The sequence below is a fragment of the Trachymyrmex cornetzi genome, unplaced genomic scaffold, assembly GCF_001594075.2.
Source record: "Trachymyrmex cornetzi isolate Tcor2-1 unplaced genomic scaffold, Tcor1.1 scaffold1526, whole genome shotgun sequence".
Classification (NCBI taxonomy): Eukaryota; Metazoa; Arthropoda; class Insecta; order Hymenoptera; family Formicidae; genus Trachymyrmex; species Trachymyrmex cornetzi.
Genome location: NW_017296120.1, coordinates 88,763 through 108,029, shown reverse-complemented (window position 1 = coordinate 108,029; position 19,267 = coordinate 88,763). Strand labels below are relative to the sequence as shown.

At 34.7% G+C, this 19,267-nt stretch overlaps 1 protein-coding gene across 1 annotated transcript in view; it reads right to left on the bottom strand.

The window, feature by feature from the left end:
• Nucleotides 1–1,756: 1,756 nt before the first annotated feature.
• The window catches only part of LOC108758165 (major royal jelly protein 3), an 80,069-nt gene continuing 62,558 nt past the window's right edge, over nucleotides 1,757–19,267 (bottom strand). Inside the window, exon 2 of the mRNA XM_018502974.1 lies at nucleotides 1,757–2,635. Coding sequence (XP_018358476.1) covers nucleotides 1,757–2,533 — 777 coding nt within the window. The 5' untranslated portion in view covers nucleotides 2,534–2,635. The remainder of the gene's footprint in view (nucleotides 2,636–19,267) is intronic.

The following is a 19,267-nucleotide window of genomic DNA, read 5'->3' as shown; positions in this document are numbered from 1 at the left end:
GACTGGTTTGGCTCAAAAGAGCAACAATTTTTTTAGCGTGGCATCCACAAATTGTCAGACAGGTGGGAAAAATGTATAGCTAGCGATGGGCAATACTTCGAATAAAATATTTTTATCATCTTCATGCAATAAACGTGTATCTTCTATTAAAAAATTCCGGTTTCATATTTACATATCTGGTAAATCATCCAATAGCAGCGAGCGCTCACGGATCCGCTCGACAACAGTTGAATCTGCTGAACGCGACCAATGTTATTTCATTAAATGAAAATGTTTCATTTAGGAAATACAATGGAAATACGATTTAACCGTCGGTACGACTTAGCCAATTCTCCCCTATATATGTGTCAAAATATTACTTATTTTAAATACGCTTAATTTCTATGTGGCAATTTGATAAATAATTAGAAATTACAATAAATTCGCTGCAAACTTGACGAGATGGAATGAAACTCGCTTTGCGTGGAAAGTCGTGTATCGTGTGCCCCTTGGCTGTGGAGGGAGGTGGGGAGGGCGGTGGGGTGGAACTCGCTTTGCGTGGAAAGTCGTGCGCCACTGAAACGGAGAAGGGGGGGGGGGGTTGATGAAAGTCATTTCACGTGGAAAATTGAACGCCTCTCGGTAATGGGAGTAGTGGGGTGAAACTCGTTTCGTATGAACAGTTGCAAAATACATATTAAAGCCGACAATTTTTATTCTATATAGTAAAAAGAGACATCATTTTTCAAACTTTCCTTCTCAATAACTTTTTAATAGTAGGGGAGGCCAAGCGGGGATTTTGGGATTTACTCGAGCGCGTCAGAATAACATAAAGGGGGAAATCTTGCACCCTAATAAGTACCCCCACCACATATTAAACCTCTATATAGAGCCAGGGGTCCAGGGGAGCCCGTCAAATTAGTATCTAACTCGAGCGCGTCAGATTAAGGTATGGTGTGTTAATTACATGTAAAAAAGTGTACATTTCAATAATCTGACGATTTCAGCGTGACGTAAGGAAATGGGAGAGTCACAAAGTTGCAAAAAAAAGATTTTTTGACCCCTTCCTACAGCTAACCCCACCACGCAAACCGTCAGATTAATATTTATCCGTTATCAGAAACACATGAGTGAATCGCTTACACTATTAATATCTGACACGCTCGAGTACTGTACACGCCTGTTCACGCCGTAAAGCCTGTACACGCTCCCCCCACCACTGAAACGGCATACATCATATAACCTTTTTTTTCTTTTTAGCATCTAATCTTCACAATCCAATAGGTCCCCACGGCGCTCGAGTAAATCCACATTTAGCCTCTCGGCCTCCCCTACTATAAAGAATAACGAGCGATAGCTAAAACTTCTTGGAGGTTACTTAGGATCATGACCTTGACAACATATGTCAAGGTCAAAGTCATTGGAGAGGCCTCCACTAATATGAACATTCACTGTATTTAATTATAAGCTGATTTGTGTGTACGCGCGTGCGTGTGATTACAACGGCTTATTTATTTTGTGAAGTTTTATATTGTGATATTTTCTTTTTTATGAGAACAGTATCATCCTTATATAAAGTACCGTTTTCCTCTGGCGCTGTATTCCTTGTATTTGTACGCTATTTGATATGAATAAGAGATGAAGCATGCAACAATTTAATTTTGCAAATGTGTTATTAGAATAAGGATGAAAAATGTAAAAAATTACGACAGATATATTTCCAATGACTTTGGAAAAGGAAATCTTACGCAAAAAGGTACTAATCTGAAGGTCTACCTTACCTGTTGCGACTGCTTGCCGGTGAAAGCGCTATGCCATCCACATGCACTGGATTGATTACATGCGTCTTTGCTACCATGAATCCAACCGCCTCCGATTTTGCTTTCATAGAATCGTGTCGGATCTTCCAAGAATTGTTGTCTCTTAAAGAGAACACAATGATGCCGGGATCGGTAATATCAGTATCGGTAATATATGCCATACCGCCATCCTCGTGATCGAGAACAATGTCATTAAGGTACGCAGTTTTGCAGCGAACTACATGTTCGGGGAACTGATAAGTACGAACGATCTTATTATTGTTTTCGAGATCAAAAATGACAAGTCGCGGCGAGCAGTCGGCTTTGGATTCTCTGAGAGATGTGGGTCGACCTGTGTCAAGTATCCATATGCGACCTTTAAGATCGATTTCCATGCCGTGGACCAGTTGAAATGCCGTGCAGTCACCCAGTTTCTGCATATCCCAGGTGGGGAAGGCCTCCAATTTAGGCGCTGTAATGCCGTTAATCGGTTTTGTCGAAGTCATGCCTAGCGTCACCGGCACGCCGTCTTTCCATCGCGGTAATGTCAGATACATTTTATCCTTCCAAAATTTCACCGTAGTAATGAAATTATTTGCTGGTATGTAATCGCCACGCATTACAGCATATTGCCGTTCTTCGTCCGATGGCCATTGGAAATCAATCGACTTCCATTCAAAGATTACTTGAAACGGCTCGTGGCATGATACTACGATGATTAAAAAACCCAGTAACATCAATCGCTTCATTATCATTGAAATCGATAATGTCCTTGATATAATGCGAATATCATTAAAAATATTTTTTCCCTTCTTTCTTCGGAGATCCGGTGCTACGCGCCGCACAGTAATCTAAGCCTGTTTAAGGGATTTAATAAGATGTGACTAATATGTATAGAAACATTGGCAATATCAAAACACTTTGATATTAAAATAACACAGAATTTTAATAAAAGCATTTCACGATACATTTCTTTGTAGTTTTACCTTGAAAGTAAATTGTAAACCAAAATAGTAAACCAGTAATAATTACCAAAACTTAAAGGAAATATAAATTAAACATAAAGAAAGCATTTTAGAAGGGCTACGAGCTAATGAACAATTTTTTAATAAACTTTAGAAAGCAAAAGGGCTACGAGCCTGAAATTTGTCGTTATAGTTAAAAATATAAAATTTGAAATAAAAATAACATATCACATATATTTATATTTTGACAAGTTTAATGTGATGGTAAATAGAACAACTAACGCAAAAATCAACAAACGTTTCGATCCATATCGGATCATTATCAATGTTATATATAAAAACGTAAACAGTACAATAATAAAAGAATATAAAAATTATATATAATCGCTCTAGATCTCAAACTTAAATGTAAGAAAATGGAAGAACTTGAGATGTAATAAGTCCGTATGAATGTTCCAATCCAGCAACAATTTAGAACTTTCGGCATTGTGCGTGGAAAAATTAATGTAATGTCTGATAAAAATTATGTACAATCATTAAATGTAGCAAAACACAAATGTTGATAAAAAAATTCAGTAAACGTTAGGTTCTCAAATAATGTTAAATAGAAAGTACAATATGAAAAAAATTGAGTAGAATTAAAATAAAGTAATTAATAAAACTAAAAAATATGTACAAAAAATGATGTAAGAAAGAGAGAATAAATGTGTAATAATCGATGTAATATAGAACAAAAAATATTGATCGTTGAAGTAAACACTATTCGGAATATGTCATAATTGACGTACAAAATCTGTCGTAAATAACGTAAAAAAATGAGTAATTAGTTAAAAAATTAATAGTAGTATACCTTAATTATCATGAACCGCAGTATTATACATTGTTCTCTCAATAATTTGGAAGATCGTGTATATCTTAGTGTATTTTCCATAATCACAGTTAAGCGACGAGAGCCAAAAGAACATCTCGTATATATGTACAGAACACAAATGACCGAACAAATTCCGGTAAGACAATTTAAAAGCAAACTCCAACGGAAGGAGTAAATTAAGAGAGGGGAGAAAAGAAATGGAAGGGAAAAAAGATGGGAAGGAAAGAAGTGTAACGGGAAAGCATTATGAAGGGGAAAGAGCTCGTATGATGTTAGAATACGAATCTGGTAATGATTCAGTATCTGTCATTTTATTAATACCATATTTCTGTCTTTTAATATGGATCATTTCGGATACAAGTCTCTTGTTATAAGAAGATTCGCTGTCAAGAATTCTAACATTGTTCCATTTAAAGTTATGATCAAAATTGACACGATGGTCGGTTATTACAGTTGGTGAACCAGTATTCTTTCTAATGTCTGCCTTATGTTCATTTAATCTCGTACTCAACTTTCTCTTTGTTTGGCCGACATAACTGGCATCACAATCTTCACAAGAGATCTTGTATACTACATTTTGATTTGACATGTATTCCAACTTGTCTTTGCCCCTCTTAATAAGACTCTTCAGTGTGTTAGGGATAGTGAATGCTAATTTACAATGGAACACACTAGAAATAGGTAGAAAACTCTCAGAAATTGATTTGACATAAGGAATAGTAAAATATTTGTCTTTAACTGGTAGATTATGTGTAGTATCTTTATTAAGTGTATGGAATTTTATTCTTTGTTCTATTGTGGAAAAAAGTAAGGTTAGTGGATAACCATTGTCTAGAAAAGTGTTGATAGCTTCAATCAAGTTTTTCTGGTGGAATGATGGATGTGATAGTAATAGAATCTTGTCTGTGGAGCTGATAATTGTACCTTTCTTGTGGCAGAAAGGATGGTTGGAGTAAAAATTGAGGAATCTACCGGAAAAAGACTTTTTATGAAAAATATCAAAAATAATTCTATTATTTTGTATGATAATTTTAGTGTCTAAAAAACTGATTCTACCCTCGGTACCAACTTCCAAAGTAAATTGTAATCGGGTATGTAATGAATTGAAAGTGTTGAGTGTGTCAATTATATTGTCAGATGGAAGCGCAAGTATAATATCATCTACATATCTAAAGTAGAATATCGGCTCAACCCTTAGCTTGTTAATGGCACTCCTCTCAAGATCTTGAAGAACCATATCAGCAATAATAGGTGATAGAGGTGAACCCATTGGAGTACCAAATACTTGCTTATAAATTTTTTTATTAAATGCAAAGAAAGTTGACCCCAAAATAAATCTAACTGCAATGATAAATTCACTTTTTGGAATGCAAGTCTTCGCCGAGATGTGTTCCCATCTCCTATCAATGCTATTCAATGCTAGATCGGTAGGAGTATTTGTAAAGAGGGACACCACATCAAGCGAAGCCAAAACATAACCTGGGTCAACAATTCTACCGTTCAATTTTTCTACCAATTGAAAACTGTCTTTAATATGACTAAACGTCTTCGGTATACTATTATTAATGATGTTGTGTATAAAAAGAGAAAGAGCATATAATGCCCCATTAATGGAAGACACTATAATTCTCAATGGGTTACCATCCTTATGTATTTTGGTTAAACCGTAAGCTCTAGGAATAACACCATCAGTAGTAAGTAATCTGCGATATGTAACATCGTCAATGAAACCATTGCACTTCCATCTTACCAACAAAACACGCAGGTCCCGAGTTACTTTTTTTGTAGGATCATTGGTAATCTTTTCATATGTATTCGAATCCGAGAGAATTTCCTCCATTTTTTCAATATATACATTATTATCAAGTATAACAGTGACATTTCCCTTGTCAGCGTTAGTGATTAATAAATTAGGATGGTCGCTAATAAATTTCTTTGTGGCCTGTAACCAATGACAAATTTGTTTATCATATGAGTTAAGAGAGGGAAAATTGTTTTGAAATCTGTTAAGTATTGAAGTGGAATTATTTCTGACAAAATTTATAATGTTTTTTGGTCTACCAATAATATTACATTCAATTTGTTTAATGAACTCTACCAAGGTCTTTTCTTTATTGTTCTTATTAATTGGTAGGCCAAATTTCTCACCAAGTTGTAATAAAAGTTTAACTTCCAAAGGAATGTCACTGTCACTCAAATTGACAAACCATTTATTATGTAAGGTATCCAAAGAGGAAGTTTCTTTAAAATATTGTGATTGAATATCAATTCTCTCGGAGTCGATGTAACTGTTAGTTGGATTGTCATAGTGTGTGAGTTGACATTTATTAAAATATTTGTTGTTTATATTGAAAACCGAACAATTATAAGAAATAGGTTTAATATTGGATTTGGTAATTTTGCGTTTTTTATGTAAAAGCCATTCAATTTTTTTATTTATTCTATTAGACTGTTTTACGAAAAATGAACTATTTATATGACCCAAATATTTAAAAAATCCGCAACTTAAAAAGTATGGTAACAAACCAGGAACTGTATTAGAAAATTGGAAAATGTCTGTTCTGGTAAAATTTAAATGACAGTAAGCATCACTCAACTCTAGTCGTATAACTGTTTTTACATAATTTAATTGTAACCTTTGAAGCTTTCTGTAAGAATTATTATTATATAGAGAGACGTCGTTAGATTTGACGAGTTTGCGCAAATGCGGAGGAACTATTTCGAGTTTCAAACAAGAATTTAGGAATTTTATGCGTACCCTAATGTTAACGCTCAATTTGATTAAATTATTATAAATTCGAATACATATGAAAAGATTACCAATGATCCTACAAAAAAAGTAACTCAGAACCTGCGTATTTTGTTGGTAATATGGAAGCGCAATGGTTTTATTGACGATGTTACATATCGCAGATTACTTACTACTGATGGTGTTATTCCTAGAGCTTACGGTTTAACCAAAATACATAAGGATGATAACCCATTGAGAATTATAGTGTCTTACATTAATGGGGCATTATATGCTCTTTCTCTTTTTATACACAACGTCATTAATAATAGTATACCGAAGACGTTTAGTCATATTAAAGACAGTTTTCAATTGGTAGAAAAATTGAACGGTAGAATTGTTGACCCAGGTTATGTTTTGGCTTCGCTTGATGTGGTGTCCCTCTTTACAAATACTCCTACCGATCTAGCATTGAATAGCATTGATAGGAGATGGGAGCACATCTCGGCGAAGACTTGCATTCCAAAAAGTGACTTTATCATTGCAGTTAGATTTATTTTGGGGTCAACTTTCTTTGCATTTAATAAAAAAATTTATAAGCAAGTATTTGGTACTCCAATGGGTTCACCTCTATCACCTATTATTGCTGATATGGTTCTTCAAGATCTTGAGAGGAGTGCCATTAACAAGCTAAGGGTTGAGCCGATATTCTACTTTAGATATGTAGATGATATTATACTTGCGCTTCCATCTGACAATATAATTGACACACTCAACACTTTCAATTCATTACATACCCGATTACAATTTACTTTGGAAGTTGGTACCGAGGGTAGAATCAGTTTTTTAGACACTAAAATTATCATACAAAATAATAGAATTATTTTTGATATTTTTCATAAAAAGTCTTTTTCCGGTAGATTCCTCAATTTTTACTCCAACCATCCTTTCTGCCACAAGAAAGGTACAATTATCAGCTCCATAGACAAGATTCTATTACTATCACATCCATCGTTCCACCAGAAAAACTTGATTGAAGCTATCGACACTTTTCTAGATAATGGTTATCCACTAACCTTACTTTTTTCCACAATAGAACAAAGAATAAAATTCCATACACTTAATAAAGATACTACACATAATCTACCAGTTAAAGACAAATATTTTACTATTCCTTATGTCAAATCAATTTCTGAAAGTTTTCTACCTATTTCTAGTGTGTTCCATTGTAAATTAGCATTCACTATCCCTAACACACTGAAGAGTCTTATTAAGAGGGGCAAAGACAAGTTGGAATACATGTCAAATCAAAATGTAGTATACAAGATCTCTTGTGAAGATTGTGATGCCAGTTATGTCGGCCAAATAAAGAGAAAGTTGAGCACGAGATTAAATGAACGTAAGGCAGACATTAGAAAGAATACTGGTTCACCAACTGTAATAACCGACCATCGTGTCAATTTTGATCATAACTTTAAATGGATCGATGTTAGAATTCTTGACAGCGAATCTTCTTATAACAAGAGACTTGTATCCGAAATGATCCATATTAAAAGACAGAAATATGGTATTAATAAAATGACAGATACTGAATCATTACCAGATTCGTATTCTAACATCATACGAGCTCTTTCCCCTTCATAATGCTTTCCCGTTACACTTCTTTCCTTCCCATCTTTTTTCCCTTCCATTTCTTTTCTCCCCTCTCTTAATTTACTCCTTCCGTTGGAGTTTGCTTTTAAATTGTCTTACCGGAATTTGTTCGGTCACTTGTGTTCTGTACATATATATGAGATGTTCTTTTGACTCTCGTCGCTTAACTGTGATTATGGAAAATACACTAAGATATACACGATCTTCCAACTTATTGAGAGAACAATGTATAATACTGCGATTTATGATAATTAAGGTATACTACTATTAATTTTTTAACTAATTACTCATTTTTTTACGTTATTTATGACAGATTTTGTACGTCAATTATGACATATTCCGAATAGTGTTTACTTCAACGATCAATATTTTTTGTTCTATATTACATCGGTTAATACACATTTATTCTCTCTTTCTTACATCATTTTTTGTACATATTTTTTAGTTTTATTAATTACTTTATTTTAATTCTACTCAATTTTTGTCATATTGTACTTTCTATTTAACATTATTTGAGAACCTAACGTTTACTGAATTTTTTTATCAACATTTGTGTTTTGCTACATTTAATGATTGTACATAATTTTTATCAGACATTACATTAATTTTTCCACTCACAATGCTGAAAGTTTTAAATTGTTGCTGGATTGGAACATTCATACGGACTTATTACATCTCAAGTTCTTCCATTTTCTTACATTTAAGTTTGCGATCTAGAGCGATTATATAATTTTTATATTCTTTTATTATTGTACTGTTTACGTTTTTATATATAACATTGATAATGATCCGATATGGATCGAAACGTTTGTTGATTTTTGCGTTAGTTGTTCTATTTACCATCACATTAAACTTGTCAAAATATAAATATATGTGATATGTTATTTTTATTTCAAATTTTATATTTTTAACTATAACGACAAATTTCAGGCTCGTAGCCCTTTTGCTTTCTAAAGTTTTTAAATTTATTGAGCCTTAATAATACTACATTTTTTTAATAAACGTTTCGACCTCTTTATGAGGTCATCTTTAGTGTTTGTATTTAAATTATATAAATCTTAAATCATAATTACGCAAACTAGGTTATTAAACGCACTCAATGTTAGTATTCAAATTCTATAAACCGAAAATCATAATTACGCAAATCTGGACCATCAAACGTATATTCCGCAGTTATGTGTTACATTCTTTCTTCAGATCACATAATTAGTCCTTGAGTATAATATATATTATTTCTGTAACTTTCTGAGATGGACTTTACATATAGTATTGTAAAATATTTTTCTTCCACGTGAATATTCTGTGTTACATTCTTATTAAGCATGTGATATTTTAATCTATTCTCAATAGTGGAAAAGATAAATGAAAGAGAATAGTCATTATCCAAAAAGATGCATTTTTTAATCTCACATAATTATTTATGAACATATTTAATTACTTAATAGAACTTGAGAATATTGAGTGAATATATTTATTAGTTATTCACCAATTAATCAGTAATTGTTTTGTTAATTGTTATATGAACGGAGTGCATATTCTTGCTGTACGTTTTACTTCTCAAATAATACAACAATATATATTATACTCAAGGACTAATTAAGTGATCTGAAGAAAGAATGTCACACATAACTACGGAATATGCGTTTGATAGTCCAGACTTGTGTACCCAGATAGCAAAGCATGTCTCAGCAAAATCGCACAAATCTGTGATTGCCTATGATGCTGGCATAACTTGCTGTAGATTTGTCTTCAACGATTTCGAATATACCGACATTGTAGCAACATGCAGACAATAATGTGTATATGTATTGCCAGCAGTTTAACAGCAAGATAGCTGCATCAACGTTATCGTGCGTTGTCGACAATACGACAGCATTGTATGATACTGCATATTATCATGGCAACTTAATGGCAATAGTACAAATTTTGATGATGACGAGTTCAAAGTTGTCGGCAAATTGCTGGCAAGTTGCTACTTAATATTATCAGATCGTGAAGGCATCAAGTTGCCAACAAATGAGGACTCAGTTGCCGCAATTCAGGTAGCAACACATACTTAGCAATTCATGCTTAGAAAGCAACATGCCAACAACCAGACAGACACGTTGCTATCTGGGTAATTATGATTTGCGGTTTATAGAATTTAAATACTAACTAAAGTTCGATAAGTGGCTAAAAATATAAATATAAACAATAAAGAGCATACAGCCACAACACTATGTTGCTAAAATGTATGATGTAATTTGCTATTTTAAAATGGTATATTTAAAATTATAAATTAAAAACGTAGACGTTTCGGTCAAAATTTGATCATCCTCAGTACATAATTACACAAAGTTATAACAAAAAATACCTAATATAGTCTCGAACGTCCAAATGAGAGCTTGACATAGTTAATATTCGCAAGTTTAATAGAATTTACAATGAATGCAATAAAAACTAAGTTAAAAGTTACAATCCCAGGACGAAATTGCTTTTTTTTAAATTATGGGCTAAAACATCTATGTGTCAGAAAATATTTTAACAATCTTGTGGAATACGTGATTTCCAGATGCTATTGAAACCATTATGAAAAATATAAAGAAACGTAATCTTAGTAATATTATATGTTATATGTCCACTACAAATTCTAACGCAATAGCATTATGTCAGAAAATTATTTTTGATTCGCTTATCACGTATTTAGTGACACTCATTCTTAAAACTAATATAAGGCCGCAATTTGTGAAGAAATTATTGTATTAACTCGTCTTGGAATATGTGTGAACAAATTGTCGGACAAAAATGTGACAGCTAGCACAGACACAACTGTATTTATATTTTATGTAAGTAAAAGAGAGGGAAAGTGCCAAGGAGGGGGTCGAGGACTATTCTTGAGCAAAGGGAATTTTACTGATGATCGGTAGATAAATTTTTGGAAAACGTTCTGTGTCGCTCTGCTTATTTAAACTCGTGCATTGTCTTTTTATATGGATCATTTCAGAGACCAATCTTTTGTGGTATGATTGTTCAGAATCCATTATGACAATATTAACAAAAAAACAAGAAACTTGAGATCAGCCAAATTACATACACAAAAAGAAAAAATTAAAATCATTAATTATAAAATCGCGATTACTAAACCTAGTGACTGTGATTCACAGAATGCGTTTTGTCCGACAAAAATCAATAAAATTTCTACACAGAATATTCGCACTAATAATTTAACTGCTACTCATAAAATTAAAGTCAGCCTTGATAATTTTGATGTCGATTACAAACTAAATAACATTGACAAAAACTAGTTAATTAATCTCAGTAATGTTGACATTCCTAAAAATTCCAAGTTCACTTTACAACTAGGTCAACGATTTAATTTACCTAATAATGTTATAGACAAGGAAAAAATAACAATAGAGTTTGTCAAACATATAGAAAATAATTTAATTAAATTAGATGAAAGAATGAATAACTCTATTAAAAAGGATGCTATTCCTATACTTAATAATATAAGGCCGTCGAGATAAGTCCGGAAATTAGATTTATTTATTTAAAGCGATGACGTCAGCTCCAATGTTGTGTGCGCGACAAATTGTGATAAGATTATTTAGTAGAGAATTCATCCGCAACCGTCAAATATAATCAACAATTTGCTATGAGCCGAGAATATGATCGGAGAACAGCGATATTTGAATCACTTCGCGCCCGCGGAGATAATCGAGTGATTTGGTTACAAGAAAACGCAAGTTTACGCCATAACCAAATAGTATAGGGAGTCCAACAACAAGAAAGAGATTACTGCTGACCGGGCAACACACAAAAAACGATGTGATAGCAAGAGAGGTAATGAATTCGGCCGCAAATTTTTCGAGGAGAGTCTGAAAGTGAACACCGACAGCTACATCAACGTGCTGAAGACGATTGTGAAACCCTGGATGGACAAGGTGGCTGCTGGGAGAAAGTATGTATTCCAGCAGAACTCGACGCCAGCTCATAAGGCAAGAAAAACCCAGGCCTGGCTTTTTAACAATCTGCCTTATCATTGGTCCCCTGATTTGTGGCCTTCCTCCAGCCCGGATTGCAATCCCCTCGACTATTACATATGGGGCGTGGTTGAGGCAAAGATCAATGCAAAACATTACAACACAAAGGATGCACTAAAAGCCTCCATCACGAAGGTGATGACTCATATGGATAAGGAGGAAGTCAAGCGCACTTGCAGCAGGTTCAGATCCAAGATCGAGAAGGTCGTGCAAACTAATGGAGATTATATCGAATAATTTCATTGTTTTATGTTCCTTGCTACTTTATACCACGTTGCATACAAATATATTAACGTTCTCTCTGCATTTTTAATTGTATTTTATTTACATGATATTATCCCGGATTTACCCCGATTGTATACAGTTTAGTCATTCAAATAATCCTAACAATATTTTAATTGAAAGAGGTCTTAACGAACTCAATAAATTTGTGGCTGAGCATCCCGATATCTTAATTACCGGAGCGGACAAGGGAAACACCACTGTAATCTTAAATAGAAATAACAAAGAATAACCTAATTGTGGGCTAATGAGAGTCAGCGCGAGCGAAGGTGCGCAATAAATCTTCACAAATAAAATTTGTTACTTCATGTTGATCTCATCTTTATTTGAAATATCGACATCTTGAACGTTTCGATTCTCTTTGGAATCTTTATCAGCAAATTTCTTAACCAAATAAAACTTCAACGATCGTCCGATGTAGAGTCACTCGCAGGTTGCCAAAACTGTAGTGTTATCTGTTTTAAATTTATATATATAAGATATTTTAATTCAACATTTAAAATAAAGAGTAACTCACCCACACGATCGCCAAATCTCATCATAAAACCTTGGATAATCTATTAATATTCACACTAAACTCACATAACATTTTATAATACAACCGATGTAGCTTTGTTAAAACTTCGTCCACTCTATCTGGAGTGACGAGTATGTCTAATGAAATTTTAAAATTAACAAAGGTCGAATTAACGATAAACATTAAGTCATAATAAATATAAAATATAAAGACAGTACATTCTTATTACTTAGCTGATCTTAACCTATCTGACGTATGTAACATATTTAACATATATATAATGTTCAGTCATAGATACAATAAATATAAGAACAGTAAATTAGTATTGTTGTAGTTTGAAACAAATTTTTAATACCAGAGTTTAAGCGTCAAAGTCAAAATCTGGATTTCGCAGTCAAAATTTTAAACGTGTCAAATTGTTATGCTCAACATTATGTAGAAATTTGTAATCCACCCTTGTCAAAATCGCAATTAAATAAATATAGAGAATAAACAATAACATAATAACGATAAAAAAAAATGTATATATATATATATAATTAATAAATGAATTGTTAACTCAAAAAGAAAAACTAACGTACCTTAATAAAATTTGCAAATAAATAATTATAAAAATTAATTAAACAACAGAATGTTACAAATATAAATTAATAATTGAATTTGTGAGTGAAAAAGAAAACTGAAATATAATTCAAAATTTTTAAAAAAGTCGTCTTACTACTTAAACACATTTATGAGGTAAATTTATTATCGAAAGTCTTAAACTAAGCATCACGTCATATCATTTAGCATGGATGCATAAGCATGATGTAGTCCATCTGTGTCCGATCGTAGATTCAATCTATTTTTCTGCATATGAATATGTACTTTCTCTGATATTAATCGCTTATTTAATATTCTTTCCGAATCCAGTATTTTGACATTCTCCCAATCAAATTTGTGATTGTATTCCGATCTGTGTTCCGTGATACAGATTGACTATTTGTATTCCAATTTATGTGATTACGATGCTCTGCAATCCTTGTACAGAAGCTCCTACGAGAGGATTCCGTTAGAGCACGGTGCGATAGCGCACGTCCCGATAGCACACGGGAAATTTAACTTAATTACCGATGGCCCACGTCCCGTAAGCATACGTCCCGATAGCACACAAAGCAAAACGCGCTTCATCCCGATAGCGCACGTCATAAAACGCCTATTTACCCGATAGCACACGTCCCGATAGCACACGTCCCGATAGCGTACGTCCCGATAGCACACATCCCGATAGCACACGTCCCGATAGCGCATGTCGCTGTTCGCTATCAAGAAAAAGCGCGTGTCTTCCCAATAGCACACGTCCCGATAGCGCATGTCGCTGTTCGCTATCAAGAAAAAGCGCGTGTCTTCCCAATAGCACACGTCCCGATAGCGCACGTTCCGATAGCGCACAGCCCGATAGCGCACGGCCCGATAGCGCACGTCCCGATAGCGAACAGCCCGATAGCGCACGTCCCGATAGCGCACGTCGCTGTTCGCTGTCGAGAAAAAGTGCGTGTCTTCCCGATAGCACACGTCCCGATAACGCATGTCCTGATAGCATACGCGAAATTTAACTTAATTACCGATAGCCCACGTCCCTTTAGCACACACGTCCCGATAGCGCACGAAGCAAAACGTTTCGTCCCGATAGCGTACGTCATAAAACGCCTATTTACCCGATAGTACACGTCCCGATAGCGCACATCCCAATAGCACACGTCCCTATAGCGCACGTCGCTGTTCGTTAATGAGAAAAAACGCGTATCTTCCCGATAGCACACGTCCCAATAACACATCCCGACAGCGCACGTTCCGGTAGTGCACGTTCCGATAGCACACGTCCCGATAGCGCACGTTCCGATAGCGCACAGCCCGATAGCACACGCGAAATTTAATTTAATTCCCGATAGCCCACGTCCCTTTAGCACACGTCCCGATAGCACACGAAGCAAAATACTTCGTCCCGATAGCGCATGTCATAAAACGCTTATTTACCTGATAGCGCACGTCCAGATAGCACACGCGAAATTTTACTTAATTCCCGATAGCCCACGTCCCTTTAGCACACGTCCCGATAGCACACGAAGCAAAGCGCTTCATCCCGATAGCGCACGTCATAAAACGCTTCGTCCCGATAGCGCAAGTCATAAAACGCCTATTAATCCGATAACACACGTCCCGATAGCGCACATTGCTGTTCGCTATCGAAAAAAGGCGCGTGACTTCCCGATTTGATTTATTTTTTCCTCGATTTTGTCGTTAAATTTAGTGTTGCTCAAGTCTTTTTGGTACGTAAATATATTGTGTAAAAGGATTTGATAATATTTAAAATCATTTCGGAAAAAATGGAAATTGCAATTTCGGTGTTGTTTTAGGATTCCTTTAAATCCGTTCTATTGGTAACTTATTGCATTTTAAAGGGAAGGCTTATACTCAAATACAATTTTACTTTTTTTTTACTTTCTTCGCAATCTAATTTTTTCAAAGTAAATGTTAAAACAGCGGCTTAGAAGTCATGAAAAATAATATTTTGCGCGAAGAAGTGGCGCTATAAGCGGAAGCGAGCGGCGCGAGTATCACGTTGTCGTTAATTAGTTCTTATGTAGCTTACAATAAGGAAGGTTGTTACGTTCCGCCATGTGTTGCGAATAAAGACTTTCATACAACAGCAATTGAGTTCCGAGGAACCACTCGACCGTGATGGACGCGTCTCGAATCGGGTGATCCTAAATAGTATATTTTTGAAAGTGTTGCCGATTAGACTGAGCATTGAACTTCACCGATGCGTGCCCGCGGATGGGCTTGACTCATTCGTTCGTCTTGACGCGCGTTATTTCGGCGTGACGATGTTGTAGACTCAGGCGCTCTGTGTCCGTTCGGACTGCGCCATTTTCGCGGGCATTGCATCATTCGTTTTGATACATATTTGAGACGTTATACACATCTTGGACGTGATCTGGCCGTATCGACCTCCTATTTACTATTTGGAGACGGGAGCCATTAACTAAAGAAGAAGATACAACAGCATTTCATCATTTATATATCACTCATTTATACAGTCCACTCAAGTACAGGAAGAAGACTCAAACGATAAAACATGTGCCAAGCACCGGTTCTCACTTGAGAACACTAAAAGTAAAAGAATGATAAATTCCATGAATTCCAAGAATTTTCCAGGATACATTAAATTGTAGGATAATTCCGGGATTCAAGGATTTCAATAATCGCCAGATTATCTGTAAAAGAGACCATATATCAGTAAAAAATGTGAAAAATGTAATTTTAGAATTAAAATGTCTATTTTTACATATTTTTATTGCCAAACAATTTAAGGTAAGAAGAGAAAATGTAGCATGCTTTGAAATATAAAAATTATATATGGAAAGAAAATAAGTTTTTATAATCTTTTTCATTTAACTCATTTACCTTCTTTATATTATATTCTGTTTTTAGTTGCACCTTTTCTTTTTGTATTTGTTATTTTCTTTCTTACTATTTTCCTTTTTGCTATTTTATTTACAATATTTGCATCAATTTTCGTCAATTTTATTTGCAATTCTTTAAGTGGGACATAATTGCATTTCTTACATAACACTAAAATATATATTTTGTTCGTTACATAAACATTTGTTTAATACAGTAGAACCTCGGTTATCCTAATGTGAACTGAAGTTAGATCGAATAATTGAGAAAATCGGAGATAATCGGGATTATCTTTCGTTTTATTTAAAAAAATATTCCGTATCTCAAAAATTAATGTACTTAGCCGGGAAGTTTCCGATAGTGCACGTCGTTAATTGGCTAATTTAAAATAAAATATTTTCATTGGTAAAGCACTGAAAAGTTACTAGGTACCGACCTACGTGAATGGACGTGTGCTATCGCATGGTGCGCCAACGGGACTCTCCTAATTAGGCTTATTCCCAGTGAGAAATGATAATGGAATCGGCGTCGAATCGACATCAATTCGATTCCATTGTCATTTCTCACTGGGTTAGACGCGATTTTGTATAAAACGAAAGAATTTAACAGAAAAAAGCATTACTCTGCCCCGCAAATCAAGATATTGAGTTGGGGAAAAAATTCTTTTGCAAATTCCAGGGGGAAAGTTAGGGGAAAAGTCTTCTTATATGTAACAAGTATATCGTGTTCAATAGAGCAAAGTTTCATCTTTAAGGATCTGTTTTTTAAATTACGATATGATGATCTTTAACAGAGTTATGAGCAATAAAAGTCAAAATGTTCTTTTTGTTTAATCTGCGATAACTCAGTAACAAAAAATCGTAGAAACATTTTTAAAAAACGATTCTGTAAGGAAAACTTTATGACAGATAATCGAAAATTTTTTTTTCTTCAGCTCGTTGTTTTTTGTATGTAAAAATTACCAAACTGTCAGAAACTCAAAAAATATAGTATCTTTTCGAAAGTAGAAATTTCTAGTTTTAAATCCCTTTTCTTTAATTTAAATTTCGTTCATTTTTAACGAAGATGTTGTATATACAACTTTTAGCTAAAAGAAACGAAGGAACTATTTTCCCAATCCAATATTAATCGTTACAGTTCACGACTATTCAGGTTAAGAAATCTATATCAGCCACGCAACACGTGAAGTTGCAAACGAAGTTGCATACGTTTCGGAGAATAATCGATATCGGTTAATCAAGGCATCGACAATGCATGGTCGAATAATCAGGTTATCAGATAATCGAGGTTCTATTGTGCAATTATAAAAGTCGTGCGCCCCTTTGCATCGTGTGAAAAGTCGAAACCCACGTGGAACAGTACAATTATAGACCTCATTTTGCCTCTGACAGATTTCCTAACCTCAATAATAATCAACTTTAACGCTTAATATCTCAGATCACAAGGCAGAACGACGTTTTTTTGCCAGATTCTTTTGTTTCATGCAAAAAACGCGTCGAATAAGCCTAAGATTGGCTGGTTTCACAAAATTTTCCGATTTTAATAATTTATTCGATCATCCACTCATATATACGCGATGGAAAGATACCAGTTCCCCATGAGGCGTACTTTTCGAGAAGCGTAGGTTACGAAAAACCAATCGTAAATTCATTTAGCATTTCTGTTAGAGTGTACAACTGAAATTCTAATCAGCAATTGGTTGCATTAGTTCCGAATTTCTCTAATCTTCCGCGAAATACGCTCAATGTGAATGCGGGCTTTCAGAATGGCGTATTCTAGTAAATAAAAAATAACGTATTCTAGTAAATTACTAGAATACGCAAGTTACGCTTACGCAGGTTACGCCGCAGGTGACGGCATCCTAAGTTTTTAGACCTACGCTCGTATTCATAGGCTATGTTCCAAAATTTACTGCCAGTATTGAGAATCTATAGTGTACATGACGTAAACTATAGATTTTTAGTACTGGCAGTAAATTTTGAAACGGCCATAGTCAGACTAGAGGACTAGAAACGTCCACCATTTTTACTCCTTTCCCCACTGTTTGTTCTCTCTTCAACCTTTTCTCTTCTCTCTTTAATCTTCTTAGTTTAGCGGCGGAATGGAGAGAGAGAGAGCAAGGAATTGAGAAAAGGAGCAAGAGAGTGAGAAAAGGAGTAAAAATGGCGGATGCGAATACTCACGTTTATAGTGCCTTATAGCGTATTCGATTTACTAACTCGACCCGAATTCGAGTCGATAGTCTGTTCTGTTTAGCTGCCAAAGAAGAGCTAAATTGTGTAAGAAATTCAGCTAAAAAGAACAGACTGTTGACTCGGGTCGAGTCAGTAATCGAATACGCTATTAGTCAGGCCTTATATTCAAGGCTTCCTTAAATTTATCTTTAGATACTCTACATATCATATATTTATACATACATATCATATATTTATACATACATCTATTTATCTTTAGATACTCTATTAGTTGTGTTCCAAATTTACTGCCAACACTGAAAATGCTAGTTTACGTTACGTACACTATAGATTTTCAGTACTGACAATCAATTTTGGAGCACAGCTTATGAATACGGGCACCAGGCTTAGGGTGCCGTCTCATATAGCCCGTAATCCGTAATCCGCATCTTTCCGCGAAATACGCTCAATGTGAATGCGGGCTTTCAGAATGGCGTATTCTAGTAAATTACTAGTAGAATACACAGGTTACGCTTACGCAGGTTACGCCGCATGTGACAACACCCTTAGGCTTATTCGACGCGTTTTTGCATGATACAAAAGAATCTGGCAAAAAAAACGTCGTTCTGCCTTGTAATCTGAGATATTAAGCGTTAAACGTTGATGACTATTGAGGTTAAGAAATTTGTCACAGAGGCAAAATGAGGTCTATAATTGTACTGTTCCACATGGGTTTCGACTTTTCACGCGATGCAAAGGGGCGCACGACTTTTATAATTGTACTGTTGCAAAATCGAAACCCTTGTGCATTTTTTCAGACAGAATAAGCTAAA